This window comes from Netta rufina (assembly GCF_964035555.1).
Source record: "Netta rufina genome assembly, chromosome: 21".
Lineage (NCBI taxonomy): Eukaryota > Metazoa > Chordata > Aves > Anseriformes > Anatidae > Netta > Netta rufina.
This window is the reverse complement of record NC_140145.1, coordinates 1,711,936-1,732,147: the sequence shown is the minus strand read 5'-3', so window position 1 is coordinate 1,732,147 and position 20,212 is coordinate 1,711,936. Positions and strand designations below refer to the sequence as shown.

Sequence of the window (20,212 nt, the reverse complement as noted above, 5' to 3'; positions counted from 1 at the left end):
TGCTCATATCGTCTAAAAATATCTTGGGAGAATTTGCTCCAGTACAAATGGCTCTGCTTGAAAGGGTTTAAAACAACAAAAAAGCTTATGATAATTCAGAGCAGGTTTCCACTTTGTTTGCCTGCCTGTCGCTTGCTGTTCGGTTTCTAGTTTCAAACAGTTTCACAGCCCAGAGCCTGGCTTTACTAAAACACCCTGTTTCACCAGAAATGAAATAAAAACTCTGCTAACACCTAGCTCCATCCCTTCCACACTTTCTGCAAAAGCATATGCACGGACAAATTATAGCTGCATCTTTATTTTGCTACTGGTCCAAGAGAATCAGGGGATGTCCACCCAGTAAGTGCCATTCCACCAGGTGGGAAGGCAGAGCCTCTGCCCTGAGGAGCTGTGTGAGGAGAAGACACTTGGGAGCAGTCCAGAGAAAGCCCACAGAGATCTCTATGGCTGCCCAAGTCCTGCATGAAAGATTTAACTCTTCCTAAGACCTTGCATGTGGCATCCGCACCCAGATGAATGGCACCCTTCTGCTGAAGGCAGGAGGATGCCAAGGCACCCTTCAGGAACTGAGGTTTGCTGCTTCCCAGCAGCTTGCAGATTGCCTGCCCTCAGCTGAGAAGCAAAAAGAGTTTTTACTTCATCTGTTAATGGTCCTGGCTCCCCAAGGGATTCCCCAGGTCCTTTCATCTCACCCTCTGGTGTTGGAAAGAAGCTTGTTTCATGCACTTGTCATTCCAGGTGAGCTCGCCACCATCACAGGGAGGACTGGAGGTGGCAGAAGGAGCTCGTGCTATGTCACCAGGAGGGGATCTTGATGCCTTGGTGGGGCTGGATCCTCAGCTCCTGATGAAGGTTATAAGGGACACACAGCAGCTATAATGCCAAATACGCCAAGGAAGCAAAGATGCTGAAAAGAAGGTGCAGGGAAATGAACTGTCATGTCTCTACCTGTCTCAATAAAATCAGGGTAATACAGAAATCCAAAAAGGCTTTAAATAAATTCACATTTGTGACAAGTGACCGTGTCCCAGCCTACGGCCTCCCAGAGCTCCTCGGCGCAGCCATGGTCTGGTGGGGCAGCACTTCTCGTGGTGGGACCAAAGACCTCATAGGGCCACAGTCAAATGAACAAAACTCTGTAACTTCAGCACCTGTATGAGTGTCAGTTTTCCACTACACTTGTGCCAGGTTTGGCCACTTTAGCAGTTAACTCTCTTGGCTTATTTGGGAAAAAGCAGACCATCGGCAGGCTTGTTATTCCATCCACGCTTATCGTTAGGAGGCTGCTAATGAATCCACGGAGACCTCCTGATGCCCGGGAATGGCAGAAAGAGGAGTACAAAGTGGCACACTTTTTACACTTCATTGGGAAGCTTTATAAATTAATTGGAGTACAAAGTCAGGTCTAATTGATGTTTGTATTGATTGAACTGCTCCAAGTCTTAATTTTGGTGGTAAAACTCACTTTAAAATAAAGCCATTTATAATTAAGACAGGATCTGTAATTAATGGAGTTTTATACTCATAAAACTGCCTCTCTCATCAGTCTAAATTAAACTCCACATGAAAGTTTTTGCAAATTAAATACAGTAGGTGCCAAAACTACTTTCTCCACACTCCACTATTTTTATTGATGCCAAAACTTAAGCAATTTGGAGACGTGAAAAAGTGATGAAAACTCCTATTAGAAGACATGATTGTATTCTCATCTTATGAGAACAGGGAAGCCATGAGCCACTTCCTGCACCCCAGTCAGAAAATTAATATATGATGCTTACTGTGGTAAACTGTGTCACGTTGTAACACAAACTTGCTTTTAAAAATATTTTGCTCCAAAAGGGTCACACCAGGCCACCAAGCACAACAAGGGAGAGGGCCCTCTTGCCTTCACGTGCCAGTGGTTTCTTAAAACCAAGGCAGTGAGTGTGAGGCTGTGTCTCCAAAGCCTCCTCAGCTGCTTGAACCATTCTCCAATTCTAGTAACTGTGGTTGACCATACAACTCCTTCCAACTTGATCTCATCGGAAATCTTTACAGCCATCAACCACAATATTTACAAAGCACAGAGAATTTTGGGTTTGTGGCAAGAAAATAAATCATCTTGGACATATGTACATAGATAGAAGTTCCCCAATAAATCTGTTTTCTACATGCAAGAGTCTGCCTCATCTTTATCTAGGTAATTAGCTACTCACTTCTTTAAGGGCTCCCATTTAATTGGGGTTGCTGTTCTTAGTGGAATATGATTTCCTCTTCCCAAAAGGGCTACTACTATTTTTGTAACTTTTTTTTTTTTTTTTCCGGCTGCCACATTCTGGTTTTCCTACTAAAATTAAAAAGTCACTACAGCTCTCACCAAGTATTTATGGCTTGATGATTCCTACACATATCCCTGAGCCGGCACCCATAAAAGCTTGTTACAGCTGTCCAGCATTTCCCCACATAACTTCAAACTTGGTTTGAGGCTCAGTGTCTCTCAATAGCCACTGGAAGGAGCTACAGAAGCTGACTCACTCCCTGGTAGCTCCCACGTATCATCCACTGGAAATGCCTTTCCCCATGGACAGCAGAAGATCAGAGGTTGGAGATGACTCACTGAGCTCTGCAAGCATGGGGATGAATTGTGGCCCATGTCCACAGGTGTAAATGACACCAGGGTTTCTCCCTCCCTTTAGGATAAGCTGTGTTAGTCCCCTGGCTGCCCAGAGCTGGTCCTGCTCCCACCGAGGTCGTGGGGTGGCCGCAATCAGCCTCAGATGCAGCAGAACAGAGGCCAAGGCAAACGCACAGACAGTGCCTCTCATCATGGGCAGAGTGAAAATGTCAAAGCTGGCACTGAAGCACATTGTTTAATCCCTTTTGGAGCAAAACCAGACAGATCCATAGCCCTCTTACCCCAGCTTTTTTTTAGCCCATTCTTTTAATTTGCTTTGCTCCCAACCCATCAAAGCCTCATGAACTAGAGGCAAGTGGAACTGGAGAAGGTTACTAATGAACAACATACATTATCATAATGGTAGTTACCCAAAGGGCTAAGGTTCAATCAAAAGAGACTGTTTCCTCTCCATCATCAATTCTCAGTCTAAATACCGCCACCAGCCTTGGGCCGGCCTGCTGACACAGGCAGGCTTGTTCAGGTGCATCACAACCAGGAATGGGACTGGTTTCCTCCCATCCCACCCGGCTTATCCTAACCAGACGGTAAAGAGAGCGCACACGGACACAGGCAGCTGAGCCCCAGAAAGCGCCCCACACCAGGTGTGATGTTCAGACCTTTACCACTAAGTTAGGGTTGTGGAAACTCAGGCTGTGGGGATGAAACTTCCTCTAGGAGCCAGTACCAAAAAGCTTTCAATTACAAAGAGAAAGAGACACTAAGGAGATTAACAAGTTATCTGATTTCTTCAGCTACAGACAGTGAAAGCCCAGCTCTGTCAATGGAAATTTTGCTCCTCATATCAACGGGATCAGAGTTTCACATTTACAAAATAAGCACGTTTCACTTTGAAGACAAGTCCCTTCCCAAGCTGAAAGCAGCTTTTCTGTTGGTGAGGCAAGGAGGAGGACATCAAGCCTTCTGTCTCTTGAGAAGCACCTCATGGGAGGCATCTCCCACATGGCCAGACAGGTTAGGAAATGCAGGGATGTGCAACATTTGGAGTTAAACATTGTTCTGGTGGAGACGCACAGAGTGCAACGTCAATGAATTATCAGAAGAGCTTTTTATTTGCTGGACTTAACACTGTGATTCCAAACCTGAATTTGTTGGGTGCTGCAAAGTGGCCTGGAAAGTATTAGAAAGCACAGTAACTGCACAAATTACCAGCAAACAGCAGCTTCAGGCTTCTGTTATTGCAAATAAACACCCCCGGAGACATCCCCCTGTGCATTACCAAGTCAGCACTTTTCCACAGCAGAACTCCTTTTGTGCCATAGCAACACGCACAAGGTGTCCATTGGGCACACATAATCCAGCCAAAAGCCTTGACTCTCTGAACTGTTGCACAGAAGACAAACTTAACCTGCCAAAAAATTCCTCCAATCACTTGCTCAAAAAACAAACCCTCCAAAACCCCAGAAGAGCTGGTGATAAATAGCTTAAGTGAGAAGCTGCTTGTTTAATCCAATATACTTCTGCATTTTTATTATGTGATATTCCCCCTAAATGGGACAAATAAGCCTTGCCCTTATCGATACTGCTTGCAGAAACCAAAGCACACCTCCTCTTTGCTATCACCACTGCAAAACAAGGGCAGGCAGAAAATGCTGGACCCCAGTGGAGGAGAGCAGAAAGCCTCCAGCCAGCCAAAACCTCCCTCCAGAGCCCTGCATTTAACTGGGCTCTTTATTTGCTTTGCTTCCATTTCCTCTGTTAATATATTCTGGCCTTTATTATGAAAAATGAGAGAGAAAAAAAAAAAGGAAAAAAAAAAAAAAAGGAGTATAGCAAAATAAGCTATTGAGAAACAAGCCTGGAAGGCAACTGGAATGAACTCTGAAGAAGTCATCAGCTACCTAGTCCTTTAAAAAAGCCCCAAAATGGGGAGGAGGGGATGGTGGTGGTGAAAAGAGTGTTTTCTTTTTGCAACTCAATCCAACCCAAAGCTTGTATAGTTTTAGAGATCAGAAGCACTGCTGGGCAATGCCAGCAGAGCAGGCTGGGCTCACAGGAGCTCTTCAACAAAGCAATTTAAGCCCCCGAGGGGCCACTTGCTGGACGGCCGCAGCAGTGGAGTGAGACCCCGTGGACACAGTCCCAGCTGCATTGATGGGCAGAAGGCTTTCGACAGAGGCAGGGGATAAACACACGTGTTTGGTGTGACAGCGCGTGGCATATGCAGGTTGCACATCTCAAGGGGATCTCAAACGGGAGCCATGATGCCACCAGCCTGGGGGGTGCCCAGCACCTCAGGTGGATGGGAGGAATCACTGCAGGTCCCTGCCCAAGCCTCCCTTCTCATCCCACCATGGCACCTTACCTTGGCTGGGGGAGACCACAACACCACAAGGCAATTGGTCTCCTGAAGTGCTTACACCAAAAATACAGATTCAGCCTCCCTGAAACACTTCATCAGCTCATAGCAGCTGAGTTAACTGTATGTCTAGGCTCCCACCAACATAAAATTCTCTGTTTTGGTTCTCTGCTAGAAGCACATGACTTGGTGAGCCAAAATTTATGAGTTCGTCACACCTTCAGAACAGAAGTAAGTTAAAAAGCTCAAACTCTAAATGAAACACTTTGTTTTGGAATGGAGCAGATTTTTCCCAGCTTCCAATTCATGGCAAATAAAAATGCAGAAATAAAAATGTGCTGATTTGGCTCAAACTGAAATGGACCCTCCTACATTTATTATTATTATTATTGTTGTAACTGCTGGTGAACAAAAAAAAATAGTCAAAAAAACATATTTGCACAGGTGAGTCTGGGAGGCACTGCATATCCTAACACCTAGAGGTACTGATTCGATGCCCGCAGCCCGCACAGCCCAGGGCAGTGGTACCCCTGGTGCTTTACAGGGGAAAGCTGAGCCCATCGCGCATCCACCTTCCCAAGCAGAAAGGCAAGGAGAGAACATTGTTCCAGCAATATCCTACAACTCTGTATTTTCTCACTTTCCCTTCTGCAACACTGAAATCAAATTTACAAAGCAGTGACAAGCAACATTTAAGTGTTTGTCATGGACATTTCATCCAGCAGACACTGGGAAACATGGTTTCACATTCCAGAGGCAGAAATGACTGTGTCCCTGCAAAGGCCAATTTACTCCTTATGTGCAAACATGAAAAACTGCTGAGAAAAAAATGCTTCAAATCTTTTTTACCTTCAGGAAGTAATAGCAATTACCATCGGTTACACAGCCATATTTCTTTCCCCTCCCCACCCAAACCTATTCACAAAATCTCATGCCCTGGATTAGATTTAGTTGAAAGAAAAGTAATGAGGTTTGTGTTTCCTAGTGAATTAAATAGGAATTGCTCAACAGAATAATCCTAAAATACCAAATACCGCCTCATCCCACATGCTACTAATAGGTTTGTGTTCTAATGGCTTATTTAGAAAGAGGGACTTTTCTTAAATGACATCCTAATGATGTGCATTCAAGAACATGAGAGTATCTTTTCACTACTAAGGCTTTGTTGTTTTTTTTGCATTTTTGTTACAGAATTCTTAAAAAAAATAAAGAAAACATTTGACAAAGGTTTTGTGCTGCTCTGCAGTTAACTGAAAATTGAAAATACTAAATGCCAACATCTCCGAAAGTTGTATTTCTTGCTCTTGCTTATCTCGTGGTTGCTCCTGCAGAGGGTTGCAGTGCTGCTGCGGTGCCTGAGATCCAGGAAGGGTGAGGTGTGGGACTGAGCAACTCCCTACCTGTCAAAGCTATCCAAATTCCAGACATCTTTGATCTTATCTACTTTTCCCTCTGTTCAATGGTGCCAGAACTTTGCATACCACGTCCCATGGACATCATGGACTGCAATTTTGTGCCAGGACTAATTTTGGGCATAGCCTACTTCATGCAACACTCACATAGATTATGCTGGTCCTGGCAGCACTATACAACCTTTCTCTTTCAGTCCTCTTGCCCAGACCCAGTGCTTGTCAGTCAGACCATGGCAGCCACCATCCTCTACAAACACACATGGTGCAAGGACCACGGTGCCCCCAGCTCAGCCCCCGCTGCTGCTCTGGTAGTGCAGGACCCACATGTAGCAATATCACCCAGGGATGAGGTTTGTACAGGACCTTCAGCTGACCTCAGTCTGCAACTCCCCCCCCTGTTTTAATTCATTTCCTTCAGAGAGTGAATAATCTGAGCCAGATCGGCATCAGCCTTAGAACTGCAGTGATTTCAGTCCATGCATCCACCACTGCAGTGGCTGCTCTGGCACTGAGGGCTCACAAAGCATTTTATGAACTACTCCTCTCTGCTTGGCTCTGGAGGGCTTTGCTGCACACACATTGCTCCTGGAAACATCCCCAGTATCTAGTGCCAGAGCAGAGAAGTGAAGGTGGCCGAGATCTCGCTACACCTGCATGGCCTTTGCTGCTGAAGCTCACCGGGGTCCTACATCCACATCCTCCAGGCACCACGGTCACCCTGCAAGATTGACACTCTTCATTTTCCCAGGCAGGCAGGAACTAAGACTGACTTCAAAGGGCTTGAGCTGATCCTCTTTGATGTCACCAAAGCTGGTCAAGCCTAAGAAAGCCATGCTCTCCCGCAGGGCTCCTGCTCCTTCCCCCAGAACCCAGCTGGCTGGTGACCGCAGTGCTGGGTCCTACAGAAGCTGTCAGTGGCTGCATGGGGTGCTGGCCACCTGCTCATTTTGCTCAGGGAAGTGCAGATCCAGCTCTGGATACACACACATATCACCTGCCCCTCCTGCCTTCCCCTGCTTTGAATTTTCAGGCAACTGCCCAGTGCAAACATGGGGAGAGAGGGAGAAGCAACAAACAGCCCTTGCTTCCTTTCCCTGACATTTGCACCTTTCTCTCTTCTCAAACTGAGCTGAGATGATCTCAGGACCCACTGTCAGGCAAGAGAAACCTAGAAAAACAAACAAACAAACAAAAAAAAACATCAAAAAAAAACACAAAACTTCCAGCAGCAGCAGCTTCCCCCCATGGCAGCCAGAGAGCCAGAGGAATAGGGCTGGGGAACTGCTAGGGCTATGTAACTCCTGGTGTCAGTTCAGTCTGCCACCCATCTGGACTTGCACCTCACCAAGTGACTTCTCACTCTGCCAAGCCACTGGCCTGCTCCTCAGGAAGATAAATGCAGCTTCCCGTTAGCAGGGGAAGAGGATGGGGGCCGCAGCAGGTGAGGGCAGGGATGCTGCCTGGTACCACCGAGCAGGTGCTCCAACAGCAGAACCAAGGGTGGAGCTGCTCACCTTGACATGGTATTGCTTTGTGCTGCATTTGAAATAAATACTTCTCTATCTGTTTGTTTCAAGCCAGCATGTGCAAAAGAGCCAGCTGAAATACTCTCTGGATCATTGAGTTTTTCTCTGTGATATTCTTAGTGTTATGGCAAGTCAGCGTTCCCCCATGCCAGTCCCCCCCAATTATCAACACACCTGGCTGTGACCACAGGCACTGGAACATAGGGAATGGGGCTCAAAGCAAAAGCCAATGCTCACAGAGAGCGGGATCCATAGATGGTGTTTGATCAGAGGTATTGCAGCACCCAAAATAGCAGCAGATACATCACTCTCCTCTCCCTACATGAGTACCACTGCTGCTAGGTAAACTGAGGCACAAAACATCAGCGGTGGCCAAAGTATCCCAGTGAAGAACTAGAAATAGATGTCTGTCAGTCCAGGTATCTAACTCCTAAAACTCATTATTTAGTAGGCAAAACTATTTTTGAACATTCCTCTCCAGAAAGCACTTGCACGCAGTACAGAACAGACGCTTTTTGCAGACATTCGTGGTTTGGTGAGGTGGCCGCCTCCACTGAGGCAAGGGAATTGATTCAAGGTTTGCTTGCAGTTTGCTACAACTTGATGAAATGTAACATGCTCAAAGACACAGTGAACCAACACAGCCAGGCTGAAATATCAACCTCTGCAAATTAAAGGGGCACCTGATACTCTACAGCCTCATGCCACAAAAATGGCACATGGACCACGTGCAGATCATCACATTAACCTCCAAATCCTTAAGTATCATGGTAATTGAAGGAGGCACACATGAGGCCTCACTATAAGACATGGTCTGTGTCAGCAGAGACCCAACAGTGCTCACAAGATCCTCAGGTCCAGCATTTCCCGTGGCTCCATCCTGTTCCTGCACTTGGCACCATCAGGACCAGTGCTCAGGTCCTCTTGCTCAGGTTGGTGCTGCGGAGATCCACTGCCATGCTGAGCTGTTCATCTTCCAAATCACCCTCTTGGCACCTTCTCCGGTCCCTTGGAGAGCCATGCATCACCCCCTGAGTCCAGTGCTGATAAGGAAGGCCCAGGAAATGAAATAAACACTGAGCCGTGGTCAGGATGTTTAACGCAGCATAAAGCCAGGACAGAGGCTGGGTTCATGCCTCTGTGCAGTTACTTTTATGAGCCATTTCTTCCTGTTTAATTTGCAGATGGGGACCAATTGCTCTGACTCTCCAGAGCTTCTGTAGTTTCTGCAGATCTGAGGTTTCCCTGTGCTCAGGAAGAAGCTAGACAGTCAAGATACTCAGACACTCAGGTCAATAAAACATCATCATCACTCCCATTTCCATGATGGAAAAGCCATTCCCAGAGAGCTTCAACCTGAAAGTTCTGCTCATGTAGCACTGCCTGCCCTATTCAGTCCCAAAAGCCACCAAGATGGACCAGAAAGAATTGGTGAGTGTCTGATGGGGTGTGCAGACAGGGCACAGCTGGCAACCATGGTATTTGTTTTCCTTTTCTTCCTGGTCCCATCTACCCACAGGGGTCTGGGATGCCATGACCCTACCCTGGTCCCCGTCCTCCCTTTGACAGCTAGAAGCCACTGCCTAGGGAGTACGTTTCTGAAGCAATAAGCTAACAGGTAAGGATAAGATCTCTGAGTCCACAGAACAACACTTAATGATACAAAAGTGACTTGCCAAAGCCAGGAGTTTAACGCAAAGGAGTGAAGGAACCTGAAAAATTAATGATCTGGCTGAGAAGCCTGCATGAAAAATTAAAAAATCCATATTAAAATTTGTATAAACGTGTCAGAGCAAGATTTAAATGCATTTTAAAGTATGCTTAGCTCTGGATCTGAATCTGCTCTGTTTCCGTGGCCCGGGGCAACGCAGGCAGTAAACGTTTTCTTACTGCACTGAGGGGCCCGCGCGCATGTGAGCACAAACGTCTGAGGCAGCCTGAGCAGCACCAGCCCAGAACAAGCCGTAGGAGCCAAACCAGCAGATTTGGAAGGGGATGGATGAAGACGCAGCCTGCAGCCCCCTTCCCAAAACCATCTTCATCCAGCTTAAAGATCCTCTGCTACAATAAACCAGAAACCCCCGAGTCCAAACCAAGGGTATCTGAGTCTCCACCACTAATAACTTGCTCGCCAGCCTGTTCCTGTAACTATGTCAGCATAGTTGGAGTTCAAACAATCTCTTTAATTGTTGTCCAGATGGCATCCCTGTAATTGTAATTTGTTGGCAGCCAACCTCATTTTATTTATACTCCCTTGCTTTAAGGACTCTTCCCTTGGAGATAATGCTGATGCCTGGTCCTGCATTTTGGGGGCAGGGGAATCAGGTGGAACATCTCCCCTTTTGGCCACATGGTCCTGGTGCCCCAGGAAGAGGCGACATGGGATGGGGACAACAGAGCCTTTGCAAGCCCTTCCCAAAAGGTACACCCAAAACACTTTTGTCCCACCAGGTAATCCACCTGCTACTCTGGGTAGGGCTTGGGCTGCAATGTGTTGGAGAAATACTTTCTGTTCTGAAGTTTTGCCCCAATCCATAGCTTTCTGCCACCTCTCTCCTGAGGATTTCAGTCTTGCTGAGGTGCTGGAGAAAACTCAGTGCTGGCCTGCAAGCCCTGATGGTCCCTAAGGCAATGCAGCAGGTAAAACCCACAAGAGAGGTTCTTCTGCGAAACACAGAGCCAGACCTTCCTGGGCTCAGCCACTCTGGTTGTCCAAGCACCTTGCTGGCTGTTTGGGGTGGGAACTGCCACTCATTTTAGCTGAAGAAACTTTCCTTGAGTTCAGATAGGAGAGGTTGGTGACTTGGGGGCTGGCTGGATAGACAACTATCTGTCTGGGACATGCACGACATGCTGCCACGTTGTGCAGAGTGGGGGAAAAACTTCACAAGGGCAGCACAGGAGATCTCTTATGCACCACCCATCCATTATGAGTATAAATCACTCCTTCTGTGAACTCCTTCGAAGCTCACCAAGGGTAAGCCAGCACAGAGCCTGGGGCATTTGCTCCATCAGCAGCTCTGCTCCTCCTCTGGACACACACAGTCTGGAGCAAATTTGCACCTTGCAGTAAAACAATACTATGCAGAATATTAATACTGCACCGATTTTTATGATTTTTTAAATGCAGGCTGCTTCATACCTGAAAATACCAAGTCCCAAAGAAACACCACACTGTAATTAAAATACATAACTGGAAAACCAGCAGAAGGAGATCAGCAGAAGTCAGAGATAAAGCTGCTTCTGTCCACAGAAGAATCTGCATAGTGATGCTGCAGTTTTATATTCAGAGACACGAAACACTATTAAAGCCCAATATAAACCATAAATTATTCCATTTCCAGCCATGATCACTCACAACGGAGACACTGTGGATAAGCCTCTTTTTTTAAAACAGAACTCTGCGAAAGAGAAAATAAGCTTTATACAGTTTCATCCACTTAATTAACAGGCTGCTCGCAGAGCTTACACTCAAGCGGGGTCTCAGAGAACCTGTACCCATGTGCAAATCCATGGCTTATAGTGCATCCCAGCATGGCTCCCCCTTGCTATTTCCCCTATGCCAGCACAGTCCTTGCATCTCCAGCCTCACTACCAGTATGCTCATCCTCCCCCCCCTCCCCCCTTATTTCTCTCTTTCCACTCTCCCAAGTGTTTTTTTTTTTCCATGGGCAAAAAGCCGAGCAGAGCAGACGCAGCCTTGTTGCTGCTACATGAGTCAGTCAAGTGACTAATGCCTCTCCCTTTGGGTTTCCCTCCTCGAGCACACTGCTGCTCCCAACCGCTGTTGACCTCACCTGGGACATCAAAGCTGATCAGTGCCCTCTGCCATACAGCAGCCAGCTGGCTGCCAGGCTGGAGGGGCCCTGGCTGCCCCTCTACCTCCTGTGCCCAGCAGCGGGATTGAAATCCCTGCTCGCAAACAGGTTGGAGAAAATCGACAGCTGGAGAGAGATATGAGGAGTTGCAGGGCAACCCAGACTCTCCAGCATGCATGAGACTGTTTGCTGAGCTGTCCTGATAACATGGGAGTGAAAGAGGATCTGGATCAGCCACAGTCACTGTGGCTAATGGGGTTTCTACTAAACAACCCCCAACTGAGACCAGAAGGTAACAGCACTCCGCAGCATCAGGGTCCCTCTCTTTCCAGGACTTGTATCATCCAAGGACCATCATATCAGACATCACAAGAGGGTAAACACCCCTGGTTTTGGCCTTATTTTCAGAGACAGGGCTAGAACAGCATGGCTGCAGTGGCAACGTGTGACTGTTTTGCCCGGTGTGCCACCAGCCCCTTGACCGACCACCTCACTGTGCTGCTGGGACTCCAGAAACAGCTGCAGCCCCAGCACACCTTCAGCCACTTGTCATTGCCTGCTTTATTGGCATGCGGGAGCCAACTACTAATTTAAAATCCATATGGCCATCATTTAGCCGTGGCCTTTAATTATTTCAAGAGCTGTTTTCCAATGTACTCTGCAGCCACTCTCTGTTGACTTCTACACAGAAGCCCAGGAAACAGCAACCCAGTTGAGACCTTCTGCAGGTGGCAGAACGGGGGTGCAGGAAAGAGGCAGAAACCAGGTAAAGCACATCCTGCAATGTGGTGTATAAACTATAATGATATCAAAGTCCCTAGATTCTTGCCTTGAAGCTTACTGCACCCCAGACTCATGAAGTTTTGTCCCCACCTCATGGGATGCTCTGCCGACATCTCCAGTTTAGACAGGCAAAGCCATACACTGGCATTTGCACTCAGGGTGTCAACCATAAGGACTGCATCAGGCTGGTCAGCCTGATGTCTACAACCAAAAAAAAAAAAACATCTCTCAACCTAGAAAAAGCCTTGAAGGTACCACAGACCCCACCTGGGGCAGTTCCTATATGGTCTAAGTCACTAGATGCCAATAACTTCCCTGCTGCCACACAGCAAGGATCGTTTCCGCATGGGCACTGCTGATTTCAGAAAAATCTGGGTCATGCAAGGATTTGTCATGATGTCTTTCTGGACAAATAGCTGCTGCTGTGGTCCACATTTGGGTTTCCTCTGCAAAGCGCTCTGACTATAATTCATTTCACAGACACTTTCTGCAAAGACTACTTATAATGCATGTGCCTTCCTTCAGGTGATATTTGTCAGATTCCTACTATGGAAATGTTTTTACCTCCTGACAATACCCTTTAGATAGTGCCTATGGAGGTGGATGACTCAAGCTTGACATGATGATTTCCATCCACCATTTTTTATTAAAAATACTCCTAGCAGTTTGCAACGTGAAGACAGAAGCTGGACTTAAAAGGAATGTGGAAACCACAGAGTATGCACAAACTGTGCCACAATTTTATGTCAACCAACAACAGCCCAAAAAGCTACATGCAAAATAGTTCCTCCCAGCCCTAATTTGTAATCTCCTGCTCAGAAATCGCTAAGCATATGGCAATAATATTCATCTGAGATCCCACCACACTCCATGGTCCCTGGGAGACAGGTTATGGATGGCCTGCCACTTTCAACTTCATCATTTACTTGGTGTTACAAAGTTAAGTATCGCCTAATATAGCTTTCTGTGAGTTAATTCCCTTTGTGACGGTGACAGCTTCTAAAAACCCTCACGCTACTACAGCACTGCAAATAGCAAACACCGCTGCTAGGAATAGACAAGCCATCAGCAGAGTGACCTGCTATCTCTCCAGCTTCTTTCCTTGCTGCCAGCATAGTATTTAAAGCAGGATGGAAAAAAACAGAGCAGAGTTGAAGCTGACAGATGGCTGATTCAAGTTGGGAAAGTTTTCATAGGAGGAAAATAACCAGTGGGAGAAGCAGCAGAGCAGCACCCAAGGCACACTGCTCTGAACTGCGAGTGTTCAACCAAAAAACCTGGGCTCCTTCCCCGTTACGTTGCATGAGGTCAGAAATATTTTTCATTTCATGATCTCCATATTATCCTTCATACCTCGCATGCAGGCTGCAAACACATGGCATTTGTCGGTATGTGTTGCAGGGACACGTAGTGGCAGCAATGCTGTGTCCCAGCCGGGCTGTGCAGCACCTTCTCCCTGCAGCAGCCCAGAGCTCACGTTTGCAGAAATCCTTCATAAAGCAAACAGCACTGAGATGTGCAACGCTAGACACAAAACAAACAAACAAACAAACAAAAACAGCTGGGAAAAAAAAAAAAAAAGGGAAAGAAAAAAGAAAAAAAGAAAAAAAACCTGACACTTGTAGGATCCTCAAGTGCACAGGAGCATAATAGAAAATTCCTATTGACTTCCCCAGGAAGAGCGTCAAACCTTTAATGCTTTAATGCGTGTGACTGGAATTTGTCAATAGACTGGGACTCCCTTGGGATCAAAATCTCATTGAATAAGAAACCACAGGGAATTTGGCACCTCTTTCCCAGCCTATGTGATTAAATGCAAATATGTTATTGGCATAGAGCTATCACAGCTTAATATATCCACAAAGCTCCCATACAGTGACATTAACTTCTCAAGGAAGAACATTTTGTTACTCACCCTGAGATAATTCATGCTCAAAGACAGGAAGGCTATTTCTGTTTTGAGTCTGGACAGTGAGCAGTGCTACCTTCAGCACAGCTGGGCACTAATCTAGTACTAGTGACAAATCCCAGTAAGATAGCGACTGCCAACTTAATATTGCATATGATTTCCAATGGGTAGGCTGTGCTCTGCTAGCTAGCACACAGAAAAACATCTCCAGTATCTTATGCTGCTCTGGCTTTAGCGGATGTGAATGAATTCAGTGCCACTTCTGCATTCACAGGTGGAAAAAAAATGGCCTGAGGTTGAGCTCTTCTCTGCTAAGCTAAGAACTGGGGCATATCTTCGTGGCAAAGATATAAAGCCCTTGAAAATAGGTGTTTGTAAAGCAAAAGGCTGTCAGAAAAAAATATAACTAAATTCTAACAAGGAGCCTGTGCTTAACAGCCAGAGAATAAATGGATGATAAGTTAAAGAGCTCTAACCATTCTCCTGAAGAACGAGGGGGATACTCTTTGTGAGCAGACATGAATGAAATCTGCTGCTCTCCAATTCAATAGCACAGTTATAATAGGGCACAGACCAAATTAAATGGATGCAGCACTCGCATTAGCAGCGACTTGGTCACTGCCTTCTCAAAAGACAGCTCCTCTACGTGTAATTCACTTCATTTGCTGTTAATTAACGGCGATGACCCACAGTGTCTCGAGCGCTGGTTACTCCTCGGGGAAGGCAGGTTCCCACACTGCTGCTCCCAACCCAGAGATTCCACTGGGACGGTGATGCTGAGTGGGCTGCAGAGGCTTGCAAACCACCCAACGTGGCCTGGGGAGACAGCAGGGAGACACGGGAAGGATGGGAATGGGGCTGAGCTTCTGCATGTGACCTTTCTTCCCACATCCAGACACAGACCTTTTCCGTGCAAACAGAAAAAAATCAAAGAGGAGTTTCCCTCTCACGACAGGATCACCACAAGTGTGGGCTACAGCCCTGATGCCACTTGAATCAGCTCTTGACATCTGTATACAAATCTCAAAGGCAGTTATAGCAGAAGTGCTCTAATCAGGTAGGCATAGCAGAGAAACCTTTGTTCTCTGAATTTAAAATAAACAAGACCTCGACCAATGTTGTCCTGTCTGTGTGCAGCCAACCCCTCTCATCCTGAACAGAGACAACAGCTAAAGGATACACAGAAGCAGAGCCAGTTCACTTCTGTTAGAAAACACAAAATCTTCAAGCAATGCTCCAGTAACCTGGGAGAAGTGCCCAGAAGATGCCTCTGCAACCCTTGTTTGCCTCGGGTCCCAGCTTGGCTGCACTGAAAGTGGTTTCTCACACGACTCATCTCACCTGAAATGCTTTCTGCACATACATATTGGGGAAGAAGAGAGGCAGTGACAAATACTCTGAGAGCATTCTGTTTCTACATTAGGTAAGTTATTACAAAGTTTGCAAAACCAAAGCTGAAGGTTCACGGTTGAAAATGCTTGAAAACTGAAGTCTGATTCACTAAGTGCAGGTGAAATGAGGGACGGAGGGCAGAAATGTTGGCTTTCTGTTTTGCCAAAATGCTCCCAACCTGTCCTGGAAGGGCTGTTTCCACCTTGCACCATTCCCTTGCTCATTTACTCATCAAGTTCTCCACCGAGAACGCTGGCTATGATCGTAGCTTGTACCAAATGTCCACTGGGAAGCAAACCAAAAGCTTCGAATTGTTCCACAGCCCTCAAAGACCAGCTGTCAACAACATTAACTTTTGCTTAGAAATGACCCTAGTGAGCCACAAATTGTCTAGAAAAGGAGACTTTCCCGCCACGAACCAGACTGGGAGTCTACCTGGCCTCACATCCCGTCTGCAGGGCAGAAGGGAGAAGCAACCACCAGCTTCCAGAGGGGAAAAATGGTGGAGATCCTACAGGCAGCAGATGTGGATGACTTTCCTGATAACCTTTGCCAGTCTGAGACCGGTCTGTGCTCCAAATCATTGACCTGGAAAGGGGAATTTTAAAGCTCTTTCCAGCTTCCTAAGCCACAAGCCACCTCTGAGCACCTTGTTACACTGTGAAATAGAGAGAAGCCTCCCTTTTGAAAGGGCACAAAGCAAATGAGAAGACTTTCTCCGGAAGAGAGATTCAGCTCTGCAGGTTCCTGGGGAAGGGCTGAAGACATCTTAATACAAACATATTAGTTCCACTTTTTCTCTTACCAATTTTGCCAATAAAAAGCAGCCTTACTCTTTCAAAAACTGCTTTATTTCTAGGCAGAAGGACAATATCAGAGTTTAAAATCAGCCCTCAGCTCCAAACATAACTGTGGTTGGGGACTGTTTTTTGTCCCAGATCTGCTGAGCCATCTCACTTCCCACTTGCCTTTCACTCCTTGCTTCAAGGGGAGAGCACTTTTCAGGTTATTGCACGGCAATGCTACCAAGAAGGTGAAAACAAGCCTTTCCAGTTCTGAGCCCCCTTGGAAAAAAGCAATGACATTGCTCACCATCCAATTCCTCCACAGAGATATTTGCTAGCTGTTCACTGTCGCTGCCGGCGGAGAGCGATCGGTTCAGGTAGTTGCCTTTGTACAACAAGCCAGCTGTTACATGGTGGAATGGCATCTTCTCCCTGGGCACAAGAGAAAAGGGAAGAGAAAGGCTTATTTTAATTATTTCTCATTGCTTTCTCTGAACGGTGCAATAGCCTGCCTTGAAAGAGCAGCCGGACCAGTCTTCTGAATCCTACACCAGGGAACGTGCACCGAAGTTGGGTGCATGACTGATGGATTGCAGATTTTATTTAGGTCTGAAACAGGAGCTAAACAATCAGGAGGGAAAAATCAGCAGCTTCTTTATGCAGGGCAAGAGTTAGCAGAGACTGAGCAGTGGTGCCTTAGGAAAATATGAGTCTCTAACAGTCATATTGCAGCTTTCAGCATAGAGATATAGTATTTGATAATAATTATATAGTGCATAGGGGTCTACACTGACATGCAATTAAAAAGCCACAGGCTCCAGCAGCATGATTTCCAGAGTCATGAAGGGTCTGGACGCCAGCATCTGACCCCGCTCTGGAGCGCCGGGACCCCTTGGATGGATCAGCCCTTGAGCAAGACACAAGTTGCAGCAGTGCCTCCAATCCAGACTTCAGTGGCCCTTGCCGAAAGAAGAAAATTCACATTCGAGTAGGGCCCAACAAAGAACATTTTCATCTCACAAATATGACAGCTAAGAAAAAATACTGCTCGTTGGGAGACTGTAGCAGGAAACTGTTTGCAAACTTAGCAGGTATAAACACCGCAGCCTAGTGAAGGGCAGCCATCTGCACAGACAAAAGTGGAAATTACTGTCAGCAGCACTTACACATTGATTTAGGATACACAAGAAAGAGGCAAGTTTGCCAAAGTCAATTGAAATATTAAGAGGAAGATTTGTCATACCCTTGGCTGGTTTCAATCAGCGAAGCCCCATCATGGGCCTATTGCATTTTATACTGTAGGGTTCCCGCAGCTCTAAATCAGAGAAGCCAACAGAGCCACCCAGGCACCACTAGGGATCTGGCTGTGGGTCTCCACCATGGCTGGAGCGTGGCCAGGCTGCATGGTTCAGTGCAGACCACAAATATATGCTTACACGGCAGCTTTGGCAGAGCACACTCCTTCACACCTGCAGGGGACGTGGCCCCTTCAGAAACAAGCTCCAAGGACATCCGCACTCTAGCCATGCCAGGACACCAAGGTTTCTTGGCTATAAAGAGGTAAGTACCACCTACTGCAGCACTCCCCAGCCAACACTACAATTACAAAGATGATCTGGCTCTTCCACAGCCTTATGTTCCCACAACAGTCAATAAAACAGATATATATATACACATACACATCTAATATACACACACATCCAAGTACCACTTCGGCAACAAATGACTTGTTGCTTCACTGAGTTAGTAAAAGCTTTAATAGACTCACCAAGAGCAAACTAACCTCGAGACAGCGGAGAGGGAAGAAAAGCCATGAGGTTTCTTTCACATTGCTTAGCACGTCCCTAGAATCTCTCTCACAGTAATTATGTAAATAAATCCTAATCGTAATTTTAAGTATTTTTATTTGGGAGCCAGTTTCTTCAGCAGCACATTAGAAACCGTAAACAAGGTTTTCTTTTTCATTAAGCATATCTGTAATTTCCCAGCACTTGCCAATTAATGTATTTCATTCTGATAGTTGCTCACTCTGACATATTGCTCTGCACAAAGACAGCGATTTTTCCTTCCCACAGAACGACATGCGGCCGATGTCAGCTTTGGTGCTGTCTTGGATCCCAACAAGCAGGGCTGGAGAGACACTTCCAGCACTTTGCGCCACCCTCATTACCTTCCAGCCCCACCATAAAGCATTCAGACAGAAATCGATCCAGGCTTTCTCTCCATAATCACAAGCCCGATGTAAAAGCAATTACATTGCTTTTCAAAACCCTACCAAATTAAAGAGAGATTTAAATCTATCGCCCGCAGCAGACCAGGCGGAGCTGCGTGCAATAAGCCCATGAGCTGCGGCCGGCTGTGATGCAGTGGCAGCACCGGCACCCACGCGGGACTCACCCATGGCCAGAGGAAGGGTATGGAATGTATTTCAGGGCACTAAAGCATTCCTGAAATTGCGCTTGCTTCTATAAGCATTAAAACAAAATAAAACGAACAAACAAAACTAAAAAAAAAAAAAAAAAAAAAGCATCTCCCCTGAGGGATGAAGTACCTAAAAGCAGCCCCCACCTGGGATCTAGTAATGCATTTTAATACCGTGTGGGACCCATGATATCCCAGAGTGAGAAATTTTGGATTTAATTCAACCACCTAGGTATATTATTTTTTCAAAAGCGCCAACATTATTCAACAGAAACCCTGCAGAGCTGCTGGAATTCAGCAGCTCTCAGCCTGCCTCCAGCTTTAAGAAGAGATGCTCAAAGCCAGCCCAGCAGCAGCTCCGGAGCCAGACATCCACAGGAGGACATGCAGCCACCATTCAAGAGCACAAAGGGTCCTGCAGATGGGACCCATCTGTCAGCACAAAACTTGCACAGGGGGAGAAAATGGCCGAAATGGGCATCGTAAGGTGTGGGCCATGGGAGAGCTCAAAGCACAGCATCATGTTTTGCAAAGCACCATGTGTTGAAATACGTAAAAAGCTTAATGGAAATATGTAGGTGCCCGATGTCAGTGTGGGAACAAAAGGTCTGACCTAGCACAGACCTGCTTGGTCCAAATTATTTCTGGATTTAGCCAAAAGGCCTGTGTTAGAAATATAGGAACTTTAAGCTGGCCTGCAGCTGCCCCATCTATTGCCAACTGAGATCCCAGCAAACTCAAACCATAAATGAACTGGTGATGATGGGACTGCCATGCACCACGGTGATGCCCATCCCAGCTGCATGGCTGGCAGTGATGCTGATTTTCAGGATGCTGAGCACTTCCTCCTACTTCAATGTGTTAAATTTGCAACAACGTACACCGTCATCCTCTGGATGGGTGCAGGGAAGATGCCCCAGCTCTTGCCCATTTTACGGAGCTGTACATGACCTTGAGGACACTGGTAAGCAGCATTGTTTGCTCCCTGTCTCCAACAGACACATTTCCCACAAAGTACATTGCAAACTGAAAGAGGTTTCAAAGGCATAGTGGGATTTCAAAGCAACAAAATCTCCTTGAATAATATGAAAACATTGACATTTAACCAAAAAAAAACCTCAAAGAACCCATAAACGTGTGTATGGAAATGTTACCATGGTACCTTGCCAAGGTTTCAGTCTCTGCGCCAAGCT

At 46.4% G+C, this 20,212-nt stretch overlaps 1 protein-coding gene across 1 annotated transcript in view; it reads right to left on the bottom strand.

The window, feature by feature from the left end:
• CALN1 (calneuron 1) overlaps positions 1-17,023 on the bottom strand; it is a gene marked incomplete at both ends in the record, with an annotated part of 109,933 nt that extends 92,910 nt beyond the window's left edge. The window contains one exon of the mRNA XM_084299871.1: positions 16,906-17,023. Within this exon, the coding sequence (XP_084155997.1) occupies positions 16,906-17,023 (118 nt within the window). The remainder of the gene's footprint in view (positions 1-16,905) is intronic.
• Positions 17,024-20,212: the final 3,189 nt, after the last annotated feature.